General features: G+C 36.3%; 1 protein-coding gene across 8 annotated transcripts in view; it reads left to right on the top strand.

Annotated features, from left to right (window-relative positions):
• Positions 1-21,119, top strand: part of DOP1A (DOP1 leucine zipper like protein A) — a 115,210-nt gene that overhangs the window by 87,571 nt on the left and 6,520 nt on the right. For all 8 annotated transcript variants that reach the window (XR_015768339.1, XR_015768337.1, XR_015768335.1 and 5 more), the window contains exons 20-36: positions 47-158; positions 262-444; positions 1,934-2,059; positions 5,344-5,478; positions 7,279-7,334; positions 8,463-8,567; positions 11,053-11,119; positions 11,286-11,430; positions 11,601-11,680; positions 12,550-12,659; positions 12,916-13,065; positions 13,207-13,268; positions 14,811-14,963; positions 16,029-16,165; positions 16,989-17,044; positions 18,107-18,271; positions 20,960-21,089. Coding sequence is in view for 3 of the 8 variants with exons in the window: in XM_028108008.2 (XP_027963809.1) it covers positions 47-158; positions 262-444; positions 1,934-2,059; positions 5,344-5,478; positions 7,279-7,334; positions 8,463-8,567; positions 11,053-11,119; positions 11,286-11,430; positions 11,601-11,680; positions 12,550-12,659; positions 12,916-13,065; positions 13,207-13,268; positions 14,811-14,963; positions 16,029-16,165; positions 16,989-17,044; positions 18,107-18,271; positions 20,960-21,089 (1,972 nt within the window). In the remaining 5 variants the exon portion in view is untranslated. The remainder of the gene's footprint in view (positions 1-46; positions 159-261; positions 445-1,933; positions 2,060-5,343; positions 5,479-7,278; positions 7,335-8,462; positions 8,568-11,052; positions 11,120-11,285; positions 11,431-11,600; positions 11,681-12,549; positions 12,660-12,915; positions 13,066-13,206; positions 13,269-14,810; positions 14,964-16,028; positions 16,166-16,988; positions 17,045-18,106; positions 18,272-20,959; positions 21,090-21,119) is intronic.

Raw genomic sequence — 21,119 nt, 5'->3', positions numbered from 1 at the left:
TTTTCTTTCACAGAACTTGTGTTCAAATGAATACATTTTATTTCAGGCCTCTGTGGATGGCATCAATCATTCCACCAGATATGATTCTTACTCTTTTAGAAGGGATCACAGCCATTATCCATTACTGTTTGTTGGATCCTACTACTCAGTATCACCAAGTAAGACTGCATGAATATTTGGCTAGTTTGAAAAGAATGAGGTCCAATAAGTACCCATTTGTAAACCTCAGTAAGTGATACGTGTTTTTTCCCCCGATTTAAGCTTTTGGTCAACGTAGACCAAAAACACTTGTTTGAAGCCCGCAGTGGAATCCTCTCGATCCTTCATATGATCATGTCTTCTGTGACATTGCTTTGGAGCATCCTGCATCAGGCTGATTCTTCAGAAAAGATCACCGTTGCTGCCTCTGCATCTGTTACCACCATTAATCTTGGAGCCACAAAGGTTAGACAATTCACATTTCCTCTGTGGAGCTCAGGAGTTGATTCAGGGACTTTCCTAAAGATTGTATTCAGAATTTGTGAATAATTTGAGTAGTATTTTTGACATGCTGCATGAATTGACTAATTAATTCCCAAATAATTTTAACTGTTTCATTGAGAAATATCACAGAATTCACCCATTTTAAGTATATACAGTACAATGATTTTTTTTTCTACTACATATCCAGAGTTGTGAAACTGTCACCACAGTCACCAAACGTGTCCATCACCACAAAAAGATTCCTGGTGCCCATTTGCAGTCACTCCCTGTTCCCCCTCACTAACTCCAATCAACCACTAATCTGTTTTCTCTACATATACATTTCTTTTTCTGGACATTTTTAATAAATGGAATCATGTGTTACTTGGTCTTTTGTATATGGCTTCTTTCATGTGACAATGTTTTTGAGGTTCATTTATACATATTATAATTTTATTCCTTTTCTTTAGGACATCTTAAGTTGACATTTTAATATACAAAACCCTCCTAGAAAATAGTTTAGCAATATGCACAGAGAGCTTTAAAAGTTTTGTAGTTTATGACCTAGTAATCTACTTTAGTAATGAATTCTAAGGTAATCAAAATTATGCAAAGATACATACATGTCATTATAGACTTATGTAGTGGCAAAAAGAGAGATCCTAAACAGCAAATATGGAAATGGTTAAATAAATTATACTTTTAATGTTACATTATGTAGCTACTAATAATTGTGGTTTTAAAGAAATCTCTGGATAGAAAATGTGTAAAACTTCAGTGAAACAAGGATATTACATAATTGAACAAATCTTGTATTTATAATTCTATAAAAAATTATATGCAGAAAAAGAAATTAATGTTAATAGTGATTATCTCAGCATAATATGATTAATGGTTGAGTGTTTAAATTTTTTTGTTACACTCTGGCATTTTCCAAATTTTCTACTTTATACTTAGATGAAAATTCTATTTGAAAGCATGTTATGCAAAGTCAAGTTGTTGAATTGATAGTCCTCAGTTACCTAATCTTACTCTTAGACTTGACTCCCTAGATCGAGGAGTAATGGGAGCACAATTGAAATTAGGGGAAGAGGAAGGGTGGAAACTACTTTAAAATTTTACTTAAGTACTTACGTATAGATTAAATTATGCTTTTCCGTTGTATAATTTCACTTAAATATAAAACACTCCCTTTCCTTTTTAAAGGGATCTACTAATGTAATTGGACTTCATATATAGTGTTTTCCTATTACGTCATATAGACAATTGGCAGTTGTCATTTTATAGGGTTTTTTTTTCCTTTCCCAGTTAAAATAACCGTGATTGCCTCCTTTAACACTATTAAAGTGTCCTGTACTGTTATTTAGGTGGCAAAAATGAAAGCACTATACAGTATTTCAAAAAAAGGTAAAAGTACAGTCTATTAATGTTTCATAATTTTTAATTCACTTGTTTATTTAAATTGTTTTAGAACTTGAGACAGCAGATCCTTGAATTATTGGGCCCCATTTCAATGAATCATGGTGTTCACTTTATGGCTGCTATTGCGTTTGTATGGAATGAAAGAAGACAGAACAAAACCACCACCCGGACCAAGGTACATGTTTAACCATTTGGTACTTCTCTTGTGTCGTTTGAGAAGCGTTTGGTGAGTACATGCAAATCTTCAATTCCCCGTTAGTTGCAGTGGGCCTGGGGTGGGATGAGGAATATAAAAGCAATAGTTTTTCTACAGGTTTAGATAATGATGTATTTATTGCCCAAATGTCTTAAATAAGTATAAAAAGCATCATTTTATGCAAGAAAAGAAATTCGTATATTAACTCTATTTGAAATAGAAAAGTTAACATAGTACAGGGTGTTTTTTTAAATGTTAGTCATTCAGGGTATGGAGAGTTTTCATCTTGACTAGATTTCCATTAGAAACTAACTACTAGCTTAAGTAGTTAGTTTCTAAATGTAATCCATATATTGGCTTAACTGGATTATATATGTGAAATTTTTGCAGCTTTGTGAGTTCGAAAGCTCAAAAATGTTCTATATTGGAAATAGTAACTCATTAGACTACTAAGGCTATTAAATAATTAACATTCACAGAAGATATATGATTTGTGTACTTAAAGGTTTCTGATCTGTTATTTTTGTGTTGATTTCACATTACATATATGTTGAAATTTCAAAAGGAATAAAAATATTCATACTTATGACATTTTTTACATGGTAGGATTCAGTAACAGATACTACATTAGACAAGTAAAATCCTGAACTATTTAAAATCAGTCAAGGACCTGTGTTTTGTTATTAACAAGGCATAACAAACACATGCATTTTTCTGTGCTCTTTCAAAATTGAGAATAAAAGAATTTAAAAATGCATAAACCCACAACAAAAAATTGAGTTGACCACAGAAAAATAAGAAGTGTCAGCAGAATTTTGCAAGAATGAAAAAAACACGTCTGTGTGTGGTAACTGATTTAATAGAGAAAATTGATAACTAAATTGCAAGAAAGGAAGCAGTTTCCACTGTAAAACTACAGATGGTTTCTGGAATTTGAAGTGTCAGGTACCTCTAGGCACAGGGTTGGGATGTGGCTGAAATCTGGAGGATTGATTGAAAATTTATATAAGGAGCAGCTGGACAACTTCTAGATCCCTTTTCCCCAGCTCAAGCAACCACTTGCTCTTAATTAGCATTAAGCACCCAAGCAGGAAATTGGAGTCGTTTGCCCTGTAAAGAGTTGGTCAAGAAAGGCTCTGAACCCAAGGGCACAAGATTCACACAGGTACACATTAGACTTCATGGTGAAAACAGGAGCGTTCGCAAAAATTTTATATATTGAAAACTGGGCACTAGCCTCACCCCAGTAGGTAGCAGGAAGCAATATGGCCCTTAGGTAGGAATTTTGAGGATTCCCTCCTGGGAAGATGACCTGACCAAGAAAAAAGACATATAGCTACTAAAGTTTTTGAGGCTACTAACAAAACACTAGGCTGCAGTGACCACACAGGGAGGCCTCCCTACCCGCTGGTCTTGCACACAAATGCTTGAGTTCTCATCACTTTTTAATTTCTGTTTCAAAAGCAATAATAGTTGTTATGAGCACAGACTTTGAAACCAAATCCTTACTTTACTAACTGTATGACCCTGAGGTAGAAATACTACTTCATGGAGTTGTGAGAATTGGAAGAATATAGGTATGTGGCACTTAGAGCCAATGTCTGGCACTTAAAAGCACTCTGTAAATATTAGTCGTATTATTATTCCTGACATTTAAATATGAATAAAGAGCCAAGGATTACCAGCCACATGAAGAAAGCCTCTACTATTGATAGACAGTGACCAAAACAACTAGATAAAGTCAAAAGAAACAATACAGGTAACAGAATAACATGTAAGTAATAATAGTGATGCCTTTGAAGAGGTGAAGCTATATTGCATCCATGATACAAGAAAATTCTAAGAAAGACCTTTGCAAAAATTAAAATTTTTCTTGGATATGTTTTTTTATAGCAGAAATGAAACAAAATCAGTACAAGTGTTGGAAGAGAAAGTGGATAAATACCAGAAATAAAATATAAACTTAGAGATATGGGAAGTAGGGGAAAGGAGATCAGAAAATTAGGAGAGGTGATACTGGAGGGTCAGTATCTTTTTTGCAGAAAGAAAGAACAGAAGAAATGAAGGGAAAAAATATTAATGAAATGGTACAAGAAAATTCTCCAGAAATGAAGGAAATAAGTTTCCACAGACACTGTGAAAAGAGATTTACACAAAGATCAGCATGCAATTTCAGAACACTAGAAATCAAAGATCTGAAAATCTTCTTAAGAGAAAATACTATTCCTATTCAGTGGAATCATGATAAGACTTATCAAGAGCAGCGCTGGAAATTGTGATGGAAAAATTAATTTCAACCTACAATGCCTTATCCAGTCAAACTGTCACTCAAGGCATTTTGAACCATGCAGTATCTATTTTTTATAAAGGTATTACCATCAATTCACCCTTTCTCGGCTACTGGAAGATGCATCTCCATTAGAGGAGGAATAAACCAAGAAGGAAGAAGACACGGGATCCAAGAATGAGGGGTTTGGACAGAGAAGACAAGGAATGGGAATTTCTAGACTGATGGTCACAGAAAAGATATCAAGATGTTACTTTGTAGCAAGCCTAGGGAGTACCAACCCAGGGTAGAGCATAAAGACCTCTAACAGATGTCTCAAGGAAAAAAAAAAAACAGGAGGAAAAGGGTAGAAGATTAATTATCTAATATATTTGAATATGTAATGAGAGGTTTACAGTTGTTGGAGTAATTTGCGGATGAATTTATGATAGAGATGGAGAAAACCAAACAAAAATAAAGCAGTTTATTAACTCTAGGAAAAAGAAAAAGTAAAAGAAATGTATGACAGTATAATACACAGTACAACCGTAAATAGTTAATGAATATTAGATATTGATTTAAGTAAAATTATGACATAACTATGTTGGGAGGTAGGGAGAGAAGTGTAGGGGAGCTAAATTTTTGTCTTCTGACGTAGGAAGTCAGTAGGAAATTGAAAAAAAAATCATGAAATGGGGGAAAAAGCTGTGTATCACTCTAATAGAAAAGAGCTAAGAATTGAGCAGGGTTGCTTTGGGAATGTGAGATACAGGATAGGACACTGCTATCTTTTCTTGTAAGGCTTATTGTCCTATTTGATTTTTTGAAATGATATATATACATTGTATTGATAAAAATATATTTTTTTTACCTAATCAGACTTGCAAAGTCCTTTATATTAAAAAGAGCCCATGAAATATTCTCTTAATTCTGTGACTTCTCTTAAAAGACTTATGTACCCACCTACATACAGAGATACAATGATGTATTTATCCAGGTCATTCCTGCAGCGAGTGAAGAACAGCTCTTACTAGTAGAACTCGTTCGCTCCATCAGTGTCATGAGAGCAGAAACCGTTATGCAGACCGTGAAAGAAGTTTTAAAGCAGCCCCCAGCCATAGCCAAGGACAAGGTAAGAAGAGCTTTTCTTTGCATTTATTGACAACTCTGTTTCAGAAATGATGCTGGGAGGTAAGATATTTTTTTGTACAGCATTGTCCTTTTACAGATTGCAGAGAGGAAGGCATCACACTACCATAATCAACATTTATCAGTATCTGCAGTGACTGCTATTGTGATCATTCCCGTAGCTGGTGAAGAGCCATTCCCTGCTTAGATCTCTTATGTGAACATCTAAGGCAGTTCAGACTGGTATGACCGAATTCTTAGGGGAGGTTTTTCTGGTCATTTAAAGGAAGAACCTACAAGCCAGAGCCCAAGGTCAGCTGACCTCAGTTGTTGCCTTATTATTATCATTAGTATTATTTTACAGCTTCTTTATTGCTTTCTCTCTCGAATGGATGTCCAACATTTTGCCGTAACTTTAGTTCTAGTCAGTGTCATTTCTTGACCATGTACAAACCCGCACTTTGCAAGGGCTACAGGAAATGAATAATAATATAGTAATAATAATACAATACAGTAATAATACATTATTCACAGCACGTTGTCTCTAATTAGGCAGATATAAAAGTCTGCAAATGAGTAAAATTATGAACTTCTCTACTTTCTTCTGTTCTTTGTTCCAGCAATACTAAGAGATATTTTCTGAGAAAATAAACAGAATTGTTACACATATCTGAAAATGTTTATTTTTAAAAATTTTATCTTTTTCTTGAGTTGCCAATGGGAAGAGTATACCTGCATGTGTGAATAGCTAATATCCATATTAGCTTCTAACATGCTAACTATTCCTACATCACCCCTGGGGCATTTGCGATAGGATTTTAAATTTGCATGTGAAAGCTCAATTCAGCATAATATTTTGAGCACCTGCTTGTGCCAGACATTGGACTAGGCATGAAGGACATGAAAACAAGAACAAATTCTACCACCACACCCTCCAACGGCTGCCTCCTTGCTCTGAGTCTAAATTCTGAATCCATTAGATACTGGATTTTTCTTTGTGTATGATAAAGGGGAACCTTCAAGGGAATAGTTGGTACTAAAAAGGAACAAATTGGTAAATGTCAGTGGACATCAGTATCATTTTCTTGCCTGTTACTAATTTTATTTTATTGTGTTAATCACCATACATTACATCATTAGTTTTTGATGTAGTGTTCCATGATTCATTGTTTGCGTATAACACCCAGTGCTCTACGCAGAACGTGCCCTCTTTAATACCCATCACCAGGCTCACCCATCCCCCCACCCACTAGAGATAGTGCCGAGTGTGCTAATTCTAACGACAAGTGTTTTCTTTTTTATTATATGTTACACTCGGCACTATCTCTATTTAAAGACTACATTAGGAGGCTATTAGGAGTTGGTCTCAGATTTGAACAAATTACACTAAGTTAGGAGAAACTTGTAGTAAAATAGATTTAAATTCAAATTTCGTAAAAATCTTCAACCCAATTCTGCTAGCACCAACCAAGTATAAGCTGATTAAAACTGATGTTGATGCTTACAGAGTAAATGGATCATGTAAAAATAATGGCTGGAGTATCAACTTTTGATGTGTTGTGGGGGAGGTTTGACAACCTTTTGATTTCTTCTATCCATTTTCAGCTTTTTAAACAGCTCTTGGGTTAAGTTTTTTTCTACTAAATGAATTCACATGGCTTTATTTTTTATGACAAACTAGTGTTTTTGTTTTCTTTTAATGTTTTATATTAAAAATTGGCAGTAAAGTACAGAGTGGTTGCAACAGTAAAAAAGCTAAAGCAGCGTTTTTCTTCAATGTAAAATTGATTTCTTTTGTTTATAGAAACATCTTTCTTTGGAAGTCTGCATGCTTCAGTTTTTCTATGCTTATATTCAGAGGTAAGATAACTGATAGAAATCTCTCCTTACTGCATTAGCAACGCATAAAGGTCAGGGAATAGAGGAGACAAGCACCTGAATCCTTCCAAGAAGTTGCTATTTTTCCTTTTAAAACTAAAAGAACAAATGCTAGAAACATTGTCTATGGAAATATTTATACAAGTCAGTGGGTATGTTAATGAGCCAGCCAGGCAGATCCTGCAAACCTAAAGACCTAAGTGTATTAGAGATTCTGTGGCTACTGAAACAATGAATTGTAAGAAAATCATTTAAGAATAAATGAAATGCTGAATCCAACTCTTGAAACCATGCCTCTTGACACCGAATCCATTATTACTTTGATATGGGTGAACATGTAATCTAATCTGACTTTTTTTTAACGTTAGGAATGATGATAAAATATCTTTTTCTGGTATTCCAGTTTTATGTTCTCCTGAACAGAGGTCAGTTGAGCTTTGATAAATTCCTTACTGAAGACCTAAATCTTAATCCTCCCTTATAAGGCAGTTCCATATTAATCACCAAACTTGGCATCAATTTGTGATGTATGACTAACATTTATAAACTTAGGTTAGGTAATATATTTAAACTGATTGTCATTTAGAGCAAGGACTACCTAACATCTGAACTTAGATACATAGAGGTGTTATGGTTAAGGCCAGACTGAAACAGAGATAATCTTAACTTCTCTAGATGTGAGACCACTTGGTTCAGGACAGATTGATAACTCTCCCTTCGATGAGATAAAGACTCATAGGTGAAGAAAAAGAGCTAATATAAATGGAGAGAACAGGACTGAGAGCAAGTATGATGTCAGTAATTAAACTGAGACTTACTGCAATTGTATTTGGCTTCTGAGAGTCCATGTAATTAAAACTGGGATTTCTCTAGCAAAATTTCTGTACTAATAAGTCACACTGGATATTTTAAATGTGTTGGGTTTTTTTTAATTTAATATTAATAGAAAACAAGGCTTTTAGGAATTTTGTCCTATATAGTCTATACAAATTTAGGGAATGTTTCAGAGAAACTAGTAGGAAAATGTGTTAAAGGCTGTGGGAAAATATAAAGAAAATTAAAGTTTGCTGTGCTTCTCTCTATATATACACAACTCTATTTATCTTGCAGAATTCCAGTGCCCAATTTAGTGGATAGCTGGGCATCACTGTTGATACTTCTGAAAGACTCTATACAACTCAGTCTTCCAGCCCCAGGGCAGTTTCTTATACTTGGGTAAGCAATTTCGCTTAAAAATATTATTTTGAAGAACAGAATAATGTTCACTGACCTAATTGCTGAATAACAGATGTTTTGGGTGACCACACGATCACTGTCTTCTCATGGAATTCTCAAGGTATAGAACTAGACATATGGTATGAGGCCTGAAAAAAAGGGGAGGAGGCCGTAGGGAGGAAACAATGCATGTTTATACAAAATGTAAATGTACTAACATAAAACGTGTAATAGTAGTTACTTTAGGGATGAGTAGGATGGCTGATAGGGAACTTCATAGAGGAAAGTCATTTGAGTTCAGGGCCCTGAACATGAACAGGCTTCACCCCAGACCACCCCAATTAGAATCTGCTTTCTAGCAAGATCCCCAAGTGATTTGAGTGAGTGCACACTAAAGTGTGAAAAGGACTGAAAAGGACTGCTTAAGATATAAGGGCGGGGGAGGGAATAGAGTAAACTTTTCCCCAGCCTTTTTACATTACCTCAAACAGTCCAATGAGGTCTTCAGTGGCCAGCGACAGTCAACATATTCTCATATTGAATGGATATAAATTAACCAAGTCCAAAGAACTTTGACCTTTTGGTTGACTTCTGTAGTTCTGATGGGGATTTTATATGTGTAGGTGTGTGACTATATACACAGACTTAGCTTCGACCCTTATTTTCCTTATGGGAACTAGCAATTCTGATTTGGCAACCAATGGTCTAGAAAATTTTGAAGTGGAGAAGGAAGGTGAGGATCCTTCAGTGAGATGGTGTCAAGTTTTCTGGTAAATGCGGACATGTACTCTTGCTCTAGGAAGCAGAGAGGAGGTAGAGGAATCGTGGTGAGAGCTTGGTGAGAGCAGGTCAGGCTGAGGTAGCTGAGTAACACTAAGGTCCCAGCCCAGCCAAAGTGAGCCAGAGCCCCTGCCCAGGAATTTCAGGCTCATGATGATTCCCAGTCCCTCACACTACCTATTTTGAAAATTATCTAAATCAAAAAGCTGAAGGAGTTTTAGATGTTGAAGATGTAATGAGAAAAGAACAACTGACTCAATGTCTGCAATTCCTGGATCAAAAGTTCAGATAACTGGTGTGTATGAGTTTTAGTGATTGAGAAGATAAATATAAATCCTAGAAATCAAACAACGTACTCATGAAGATTTCTAATTCTTCTTTTCTAATCTCTAGTTCCAGCCCTCGTTCCTGTGACCTTGGGTACCGCATAAATCTCTCCAAGGCTATTTTCCTGTCTGTCAAGCAAAAATAATGGCACCTGCCCTACCTACCTAAGTTATTTTGAGGCTCAAAGAGGGACTATACGTACAGTTCTTTGAGTTACAGCAAATAACCCTGCTGCCTAATTTCATTAGAAATTAAAGCTATTTATTGTCACCTCTAGCTTCCCCATAGGAGACTCTCCTCACCTGCTTTTTCTTCCTTTCTCGTTTCTCAGAAAATAAGGGATCCTACCTCCTTCTCAAGTGTATATACTGAGATTGTTTAAGTAAAAAGTTAGACATTTCAGTTAGACTAGAAACTTAATTCCCTTTTTAAATTTCTGGTTATGTGTTTGTTTACTACCGACCATTCCACTGATGTTCTAAAAATTCTTAATTATAAAATAGAAATTGATATGAAGGTTGCTTTTCAATATAACCTCACATGTTAGTTTGGAAATAATTATGCATATAATTTATCTTAACAAAAGGTAAGTGTCAGAGTAAATATTGAGTGGAATTTTAGCAAATAACAAGTTGACATTTTTTTTCATTCATGAAGTATTTTTAATCTGTTATACACACACAGGGTAAGAAACCATTTCTGTTACAATTTAAAATTGCTGGGTTTTTTTTTTTGTTTTTTGTTTTTTTACTTTTTTGTTGATACATAAAACAAACAGAAAAATATACAAATAATTAGTACACTACCCCACAAGTTATTAGAGTGAACATATCAACTATATAATCAAGTCTAAAATAAGAAATAAAACACCATGTGTCTCCTCAGGTGCCCTCCCCATTACTGTCCTTTTCCTTCTCCCCAAAGATAACCACTATTCTGGCTTCTAACACCACAGATAAATTTTGCCCTTTTTTTGAACTATAAGTATATGTAAATATTTTATTTTGTGTCTGCTTCTTTCACACAACTTATGTTTATAAGATTCATCCATGTAATTTCATGTAGCTATAATTTATTGTTTCATTGCTCTTCGGTATCACTGTATGATTATGCTACAAATTCCCTTCTGTTGCTGGACTTTGGGGTTCTTTCCAGTTTGGTATTTTTATGAATAAGTTGTCAGGAACATCCTTTACATGTGTTTTTGTACATATGTTTATTCCTTTCAACAGAGTCATAGGATACTCATATATTCATTAAACACATAAAATAGAAGTTGAGGCCACAAAGCCACTTGGTCACTGGGACAAATCAGATTGCATCATTTCCTTTACACTGATATTTCCTGTTTTTTTTTTTTTTCTTTTGGCCCTTTTAGGGTTCTGAATGAGTTTATTATGAAAAACCCTAGTTTGGAAAATAAAAAAGACCAAAGAGACCTTCAGGTAAGGCATTCTGAATTGAGGGCCGTTGCCAAAACTCTGTGTCTCGGTGCCCTCAGCTCTAAAAAGATAAGGTTAAATAAGATCATCTCTGAAGTTATAAGAGCACATGTGTGCACGCAGACACACACATATACATAGAGTGGTTTTTTTTTCCTTTTTTCTTTAGGACGTGACTCATAAAATAGTGGATGCAATTGGTGCCATTGCTGGTTCTTCTTTGGAACAGACAACATGGCTGCGACGAAATCTTGAAGTTAAGCCTTCTCCCAAAATAATGGTGGATGGAACCAATTTGGAATCTGATGTTGAAGGTATTGATCTCAAACATTGGGGTTCATATTTATAGGCACCTGTTTACTACGAAATCCTGGCAACTCGCACTGTAAGCACCATAAGACCATCCCTTTCTCATGTTAGCAGGTAGCTTTTTTTACGGGGAAAAGGTGTAACTGTAACTTTACCTGTCTTTTCTCTTATTTAGATATGTTATCACCTGCAATGGAAACTTCAAACATAACTCCTTCTGTATATAGTGTCCATGCATTGACATTACTTTCTGAGGTAAATATCAAGTTTTTTCACACGAACTTCCAAGAAAACAATGTCATAATTCAGTAATAGCAGGTAATTCTGCCAGAGGAGTTTTAAATTTGAAAAACCATTTTGTACTTCTAGAGATCACTATGAAGAATAAAGTTTTGACTTTGTATTCAGACTATTTAGTTTGTTAAATATTAGCGATAGCTTTAGATATTGCTTCCTTCCCCATGCACTATTTTTTTAAGTATGATTTTTAAAAAGAAAAGTGCTTTTGTATCACAGTATGGTCAGGAGGGCTAGAGGTGGTATAATGATGCTTAATGATGCTTGCCACTCTGAAATAATTTACAGTTTACCAAATATTTTTAGATCTATCCTCTGACATGCTCTTTTTTTATATCCTGTTATATAGTCTTGTAGGTCACTTTTGTTTCCGCTTTTCAGTTGTGGATACGAAGCCTCATAAAGATTAGAACAATATGACTGAGGCCAAAGAACTATTAATTGATAGAGTTGGGACTTAAAACAGCTCGGTTCATTTGGTTAGTTTATTTCAAGCCCTCTTTTAACTGTCAAAGAGAATACTGAGTGTCTAGTCTTTAATTCACTGTTTAATCACTGTCACATTAGAAGGTTCTTGATCTCTCTTTTTCCATACTTCCCTATCTCAGTTGGAAATAGTAAAAATTTGCTCATACTCCTATCCTATAATTATAGTGGGCAAAAAAACAAAGAGTGACAGAAACCATTCATATAAAAATGGCTTAGATCTGATTTTAGATTTTTATAATTTTAAGGTATTCTAGGTATTCGACTTACAGACTGAAACCCACCTCCAAATGCTGTCAGTTTTAGCTGCTAGATTATACTTCATTTCTTATGTTTTTTAGGTTTTGGCTCATCTTTTGGATATGGTTTTCTATAGTGATGAAAAGGAACGGGTTATTCCTTTACTTGTAAATATTATGCATTATGTTGTGCCCTACCTCCGAAATCACAGGTACTCTTATTAAAGTAGATTTCTTAATTCAAAGCCTATTAGAAACAAATTGTGTTCCTTTATTGCCATTTTTGGAATTACCACAAAATGACATTATTTTTGCTTTGAATTGTAATGATTTTTAAAGAAAAACATTATTTCTGTTATGGGGCCTTCATTTCATATCACCGTTTTAGGTGAATGTGAACATACATGAATCACATGATTCAAGTTAGACCGTATCAGTTAAAATGGTTCTGGTTCTCCTTCCTCCTAGTGCACATAATGCCCCTAGTTACCGGGCCTGTGTCCAGCTGCTTAGCAGTCTTAGTGGGTATCAGTACACACGGAGAGCTTGGAAAAAAGAAGCGTTTGACCTCTTTATGGATCCCAGTTTCTTTCAGATGGATGCCTCTTGTGTTAATCAGTAAGTCGTGGTCTTGCTTTCATTCACTGTGATAATGCATCTCACTGAAACCAACGACTATCCTGCAAAGTAGAACACTGTGTTTTTAACGGTAGCAGCAACAAAATCTTAATTATGTATCGTAATCCTTGTTTCTTTCAGTTGGAGAGCAATTATGGACAATCTGATGACACATGATAAAACAACATTTAGAGATTTAATGAGTGAGTATTATGGGATGACAACCTAAGCAGTGTATTTCCTGATCATGACCCATTCTTATTGTTTACCTTTTTCTTTAGAAACTATTGAATTAGCTCTTTGTCAAGTTATACTTAATATCCTATAGGGATGGAATGTTAAAATTGAAAGAGGATGGGATGCTTGGGTGGCTCAGTCAGTTAAAGGGTCTGACTTTGGTTCAGGTCATGATCCCGGGTGAGTCAGTCTCCCCACTCAGTGGGAGTCTGCTGCTCCCTCGCCCTTTGCCCCTCCCCCTCCTCACGCTCTCTCGCTCGCTCACTTGCTCTCTCAAATAAAATCTTTTTTTAAAAATGTAAAGAGGACAACAGGTGATAAATAATCAGTAAAACTGTTTGGTCGTGTCTAATTTGTGTTTAAATTGTTCCCCCAGCACACAGCATGGCACTTGGTACATCGTGAGCACTCCATGAGAAATGATTAAATGAATGAAAGACTGACAGGTGGGGGGGGGGGCAGGGAAGGGCTGACAGCTGGGTTCAGCCTGTCAGACAAGTCACTAAATGCTGGGCCTCTGTTTATCTCCTCTGAAGGAAGAAAGAGAAGGACCGAGAAGATCAGAATCACTCTACCCGCCTTCTACTCTGTCTTGATTGGTTTTATATAGTAGGGTTCCTATAGTATTTCATCTGAAAAAAGGGTTTTCCTTTTTTTTTTAAATTAATTTATTTTAAGTAATCTCTACATCCAACATGGGGCTCAAACTCACCATCCTGAGATCAGGAGTCACGAGCTCTTCCGACTGAGCCAACCAGGGGCCCTGGGGTTGGTTTGTTTTGTTTTGTTTTGTTTTTTAAAGTATAAAGTTACTAAACTAATGACTAAATAGCACTAAAGCAGGATAAGTCTGATGATTTCATATAAGTTCTTGAACAAAAACTGTAGTTTCCCATCTGGAAAAGGGGCAGCATATTCTCTGTCCTCTGATCACACAGGGTTGTTTTAAGGTTCAAATTCATCTGTTCAACAAATACTTATTACAAGACAAAAATGGGCCAGGCCATTATGCTAGCCTTAATCAAATAAATAAGATTATTTCAGGGAGTCAATAGTTATGAAGAAAGTAGGGTGATATGATAGATTTTAAGTAATACCTAAAGAGCTGACAGGTGAGGTGAAACTGAACAAGCCAACCCTGGGAGGGCCTAGGGACAAAGCATTCCATGCAGGGAACAAAAATTACAAAGGGCAGGCCAGATATTATTTTTAAAGCAATGAGGCATTAGGCAGATGGCATGAAATGTGAAAGGGTTTTATAAAATGGCATTGTTGGTGTTCGGGATTTTCTAAATCTTCCTTTCTCCACATTCACAATTGCTCCCCTATGCTGGGTCTGTTTGCCAGCCCTTCTGCCCCAGAGAAGAGCCGGGAATCCTCTACCCCAAGCTCCTCCCACCCTTGGAAGTCATAGGGTGTCTCACCATTTTTAAAAACATGACAGAATGATCTTTTTTCAGATGATTGCGTGAGTGTATCACAGCCTCTCGCTTGCGTTCTTCTTTCAGCTCGTGTAGCTGTGGCTCAGAGCAGTTCCCTTAATCTCTTTGCAAACCGAGATGTGGAGCTAGAGCAGAGAGCCATGCTTCTCAAAAGATTAGCATTTGCTATTTTTAGCAGTGAAATTGACCAGTACCAGAAATATCTTCCAGATATACAAGGTAAATAGTGAAAACCTATTTTCTCTGTCTTCCAAACTGTTTTTTTGTTCCTTAGGAACTACTTTCCTTAAACTATAAGTTGGGGTGAAATATACCAAGTGTAGGTGGATGGAGAATGTTGTAGAAACAGAAATCTGTTCTGCAGAATCAACAAAGATTACCATCACGTAAAAAAAATATCAAGCACTGAATTTGTAGTGTTTGCCTAAATATGGTCACTACTTATTGTTTGGTTTGAGTTTCCTGAAGAATTCATACTTAAAGATGAGGCATAAGACTATTTTGCTGCAGGCAGGCATGTTAGTGGGATTTTTTTTTTTATTGTGGATAGGGGGCTGTTTTATTTTTAAGGAGAACTAAAATAAAGGCAGAGCCGAGACATTTTTGGCCAGAAGTAACATTTGAGATCTGTCGTTTGTATGGGGGATTGCATAAGGTTTTTGATAAGCTTTACCAAATGGGTTTAGATGAACTTGGCCTGGGGTAGAATGGTTCCATACCCAAGTTCGTGTACTTAGGCAGCCACCAGCTTCAACAGCCACCATTGGGGACTGGGCTGGGAAGGACAGTTGTCATCTCTTGAGTGAGATCATTTCTCTCAGAAGATAAATGGCTCCGTCTTTCCTAACTCTTTCTACCGAGTGTCTGATATGCAACATTGCACACTATTTATATTTATCATGTGATTTTATTTTTAAAGCTGACCAAAATCAGTGCTACTCAAAAGTGTGGTCTCTGGACCAGTACCAGGCTGTTATCCCGTCCATGATAAGTACAGAAATTTAGAGTAAGCATTTTAAACTTACTTATATAAATTTGACAGAATCTGTTGAATCTAATAAGAAAATGGCATCTGTACTTTATATCTTCCTTTGACTTTTTTTCTAGTAATTCATTTTTATTTTATTTTATGAAAGTAACAATCTGCAACAGTTTGGAAATTTATTTTTTAAATTGGTCCTTCACCAGATAGTTTGAGAAGTAGTAGGCTAGCTTATATGGAAAAGCTTACATGAAAATGATCGTCATTATTAACCTATTGAAAATACACTGCATGTCTTTCAGAGAGATTGGTTGAGAGTCTCCGTTTGCCCCAGGTGCCAACTCTTCACTCGCAAGTGTTCCTGTTTTTCAGAGTGTTACTTTTAAGAATGTCTCCACAACATCTTACCTCACTCTGGCCTACCATGATTACAGAACTTGTGAGTTAATTTTAATCCTCAGGTTAAAACAGTGTGATTAGCATCAGCAGGCTTACTGGATAAAAACTAATCTTGGAAAAGAACCGAACTCTCGTTAAGCTTGTTACTGACAATTTTTACAGTTGAAAATGGTAAAACTAGTCAGATTCCATTTCCACAGAGCTGAAACTTCCTTGGAAATCATTACCCTGTCTGATCTGGTTTCATGTATTCTCTTCTACACCAGATTTTTGGTCATGGCTTCCAGGCCTGTTTGCAGGCTGCTGTAGCGGTGCCTCTGGAGGGCTGAGAGCTGGCTTCGCTGGGTTACCTGCCATGAGGCATGTGCTCACTCTGGAAGGGCAGCACTTACCCGAGCTAAGCTTCCTTTACGGAGACTTTCATAGATTTTGTAATCTCGCAAACAGTCAGCCTTCCTGAGTCCCACCACACCCATCCGTTCTCCTCCCTGGATCATACCGTCACCCTCAACCGAGTGATTTGGGGAGCTGGGGAAGAGGACATGAGTGAAGAAAGGGAAGTGAATCAACTCCGAAAACCCAAGCCCTTATAATCCTCACAAAGACATTGGCTTTACTATTTTTTTTAAGTAACTATAACCATGTTCCATCATCACCAGACAAAAGCCTGGCTTCATCCCAGCTCGGTCAATAGGAAGGCTCTGTGCTAACTTTGCAGTTTAACTTTCAGAAACTAGATAGGGTTTAATTTGATCGGACCCTAAAATTTATTTTTTTGTTTAATGAAAATATATCCAAAGAGAACTTGAAAGAAACATTAAATATCAAGTTTAAATATTTAACATGAATTTCACGGTCTTCAGGTACAGGTATTTTTACTGATGGAGCAGGAACTCACTGCTGATGAAGATATTTCACGGTAATATGTATTACATTTCCATATTTTGTCAGTGTTCAGTATCTAAAGTCATCCAGAATGTTACAACTAGGAGAGTATAGATACTGTTTTATATGAATACTTTGTATATTCATCTGTTATTTCCTAAATGATCATATTTGGATATAATATAGTATCATTTATTCCTTAACCATTTTAGACTAAACTCTCAACACGCATGGCCTTTGTCTTTGAGACAAATTTAGTTTAAAACAATATTATTTCAGCTCCTGAACTGTGTTGGTTTTGGTAGGTCACATGTTGTCCCTGAAACATCAGCAAAACCTATTATGTCAGGTAACCTGTAAATAAGGTATCCGTATATCCAGATCTTCCAGCATGATCTCAGTGTACTACACTGTATTATTTTTAGTACAGGCAATGTACTAATATTGACTAAATATAATTTTTTATATGTAGGAACTTTTGTATAAGTAAGTTTATAAATTGAAAAGTTTCCTTTAACACCATATGTCTTGAATATACTTTATTCTTCAGTGCTAGGTTTATTTAAAAAAAAGCATTCCCCAGTCCTAATAACAATTTTTATAGAAAGACCTCCCCCCCTAATCTTTACAGAGAGACATCGAGTAATAGGGAGGTCTTTTGGTTTTACAGCTTGTATTTTTATATTTCTTGAGTGTAACTTAAGTTATCCTGTACTATTTTTACATTTTCAACATAAGTGAACTTTTTAGGGCACCTGGGTGGCTCAGTCACTTAAGCCCCTGACTCTTGATTTTGGCTCAGGTCATGATCTCAAGGTCCTGAGATCGAGCCCCACATTGGAGTCTGCACTGGGCTTGGAGGCTGCTTGAGATTCTCTTTGCCTCTCCCTCTGCCCCTCCTCTGCTCACTCTCTCACCCTGCCTTAAAAAGGGGGGGAGGGGAAGTTTTTATTGGAAAACGGCAAAATTAATTTAGTCATGACCTTGCTCAGCAGTTACTGGTACACGTACCGGAATGAGAACTGTTAGCTGGCATTTGGGAATCACCTGTTAGGAAATGGGTGCAACTGCTGACATCACTGTCTGCTGCTTACAGGACTTCAGGCCCCTCTGTGGCTGGTCTGGAGACAACCTACACAGGAGGTAATGGCTTTTCTACTTCATACAACAGCCAGCGGTGGTTAAACCTCTATCTGTCTGCTTGCAAATTTTTGGATTTGGCTCTGGCATTGCCCTCCGAAAATCTTCCTCAGTTTCAGATGTAAGTAAAAGCAAGGATATTAAATGGATATTTTTGAAAATGCATTTGCTTTGGTAACTGACATCTAGGACTAATTTAAAAGTTTTTTGTGTAAGTTGAAATATTTGGGGGGAGTTGTGCAAGAGTTACTGGAAGTAAATGGTTGCTGTGGATAAATTAACACCATTTAGTTAACAAATTGAATACCTACTGTATGTGAGGCAGTGGGATGTGTGACTCAGCAGCTTCCAGTCCAGTTGAACGCATGCTGGGTGTTCTGATAGCTGACATGCAGGAGGCTATTGAGATCACACAACAGAGACTCCCTCCTAGCTTTAGGCGCCAGTGCAGATTTACACTGACATGGTGAAGAACAAGGGGGACACACGTGGAGTCTGGGGGGTTGGAATGGACCTGGTTTGTGTGAAATGCTGAGGAATCAATATTGTAGGAGCAGAATGTTGTGAGAAGAGGCTGGAAAGGGGCTGAATAACGTAAGGCCTTGTGAGCTGTATTAGAGTATTCGACTTTAACCTAGGGACAGCGGGAACCCATTGAATCATAATAAGGAACGAAGTGATGTTACCAGGCTTGCATTTTAAGAGTTTTACTTTGGCTGCATAGTTTGGACAGAGGACTGGAGATGGGCAAGCCTGGAATCAAGGAGGCTTTCATTTCAGATGATAGTGAACTGAACTGGAGAGATGATAGCAGAGGGGACTAAGGAGAAACTTAATAGAAGTAAATTCTCATAAGTGTTCAAAAATCTTTCATTATGGCTTTTCATATTTAAATTTTTTAATAGGCAAACTAAGATTGTTTTATCAAACATAGCTAACTTGAGAATTTAGCCATATGATTAAATATGTTTTTAGATATAATGTTTTATTTTTCTTCTGGAATGGAGTATCAATAGGATAAAGGGTAAGCTACCAGAATCTGCTTTCTATACCAGACATGCTTAAGTCTCTAAAAAGTGCTGTTTCACAAGCTTACTTTTCATTAATGGTAAGAACTAGAAATTCTTTATAGATTATTTCTAGTTCCTTTTTTCCTTCCATTTGAAAAGTACACCTACTTCTTAATAAATTTGAAGAGTCGCGTATCTTTAAACTGATGTTATTCCTGAAGAAATTCAGAAAGGGACCCTAAGCAGAATTGTCAGAAAGTGGCCAGAATTAATTTAGGAGGCTTATCGTCACAAAAGTGATAGAACTACAGTCTTCGGTGCTCTAGGAAGAACATTAAGTAGTATGCTCATGGTACTGATTTTTGGCTTCCGTGATCAGAACCAAAATGAGTTCATCCTGTTTACTTGTCAGGACAGCCTTACTAAAGAAAAGGGATGGAATAGGCTGTAATACTAAAAAAAAAAAAAAAAAAAACTAATTTTTTTTTTAAACTACCGTTTTTAAAAATCTATAAAGTAGTAGAAGATGACATGGAGAATTTAATCTTGAAAGAATAATATCTTTCTAAACATGATATATATTTCAAAAGTTAAAGATATTTAATAACCATAAAAAATCTAAAAGGTTTCTGTGTGACCAAAAACTACCATGAAGTGGAAAAGGCAGCAATGAGTTGGGGAAAGATATTTGTGAACTTGCTTAATATGTAAAAATCAGTAACCCAGTAGGAAAATGAGCCACTGACAGTTAACAAATGGTTTATAGAAAAGAAATGGCCTATAAACATGGAAAAGCCATACTCAGAAGTTCCACTTATAAGTAACTATCATAATGGTAAAGATCTAAAAGTATATTTCTTTGTAACCTTAACAGAAGCATTATTCTAGTTGCAAGCATACACAGATATCATCCAGTAATTCTCCAAGGAAGTTATATTTACCAAAATTCAAGATACACTTTAAGCCAGTGATTCTGTTTCCAAGAACTTACCCTATGGCTGTACTGTCAGATGAGTACAAAAGTCAGCATTATGTGAGGGTAGCCATTGTGGCATTATTTGTAATAGCAAGAAATGGGACAATCTAGGACAGGTTAATTCAGTTCATTCCAACACTGGAGTACTGTGTAGTTGTTAAAGAGAATGGGGTTTTTATAGGACATTATCTCCAAGATATCTAATTAAATCAGAACAAGCAATAGTCATGCTTTTTTAACTTCATTAAAAAGGAGGAGGTTGGTTGTATGCAGATGTGCCCTATTCATGAACTCTGGATGGACACACAGGAAGCGTGATATTGATGGATCCTGTGGTGGGAGGGAGGGAGACCACTTTTCTTTAGTATGTCCTTTTATACTGTTTGAACTTTTCCCATAGATATTAATTTCACTTATTGAAGACGAAAATAAAAATACAAGGGAGGTATGAAAGAAGTCTTAATTGTTTTATTTCTTTGCCTCCTTGTGTGTGTGGGATCATCTGGCCAAGTACATGGTAGAGATTTTGCCCATTAACAGATGAGGATGGAATCATTTCAGTTACTTGCTTTGTGCTCCTGACAAAAAATGAACACTTTGCTTATTTAGTGTATACAGCCCTATGAGGTAGTTAATAGTATATTTCATGGGGAAGAAAAGGGTCAGGTGAAGAATCCTGTCTTGGGTGACAGGGCTGCAAGCAGCACAGCTGCCACTGGAATCTGTTGAAGTGGTGGGGTCGTGGTCTTTCCACTGCACTCATGTAGCCTTGTCTTACATGGCACATCTTGTCTTAGCAGTGTTGAAATTCTTCTATACGTAGGTACCGATGGGCCTTTATTCCAGAAGCCTCAGATGACTCTGGTTTGGAAGTCAGAAGGCAGGGCATACACCAACGAGAATTTAAACCTTATGTGGTTCGACTAGCAAAACTTCTTCGGAAAAGGGCAAAGGTATTGCATTTTTCTTTTTAAGTATATAAG

Source organism: Eumetopias jubatus, unplaced genomic scaffold (genome assembly GCF_037043125.1).
Source record: "Eumetopias jubatus isolate StellerSeaLion01/CBP00866 unplaced genomic scaffold, mEumJub1_p1.0 scaffold_6, whole genome shotgun sequence".
In the NCBI taxonomy this organism is placed as follows: Eukaryota; Metazoa; Chordata; class Mammalia; order Carnivora; family Otariidae; genus Eumetopias; species Eumetopias jubatus.
The sequence above is the reverse complement of the archived record's forward strand: the minus strand, read 5'-3'. Positions and strand labels throughout refer to the sequence as shown.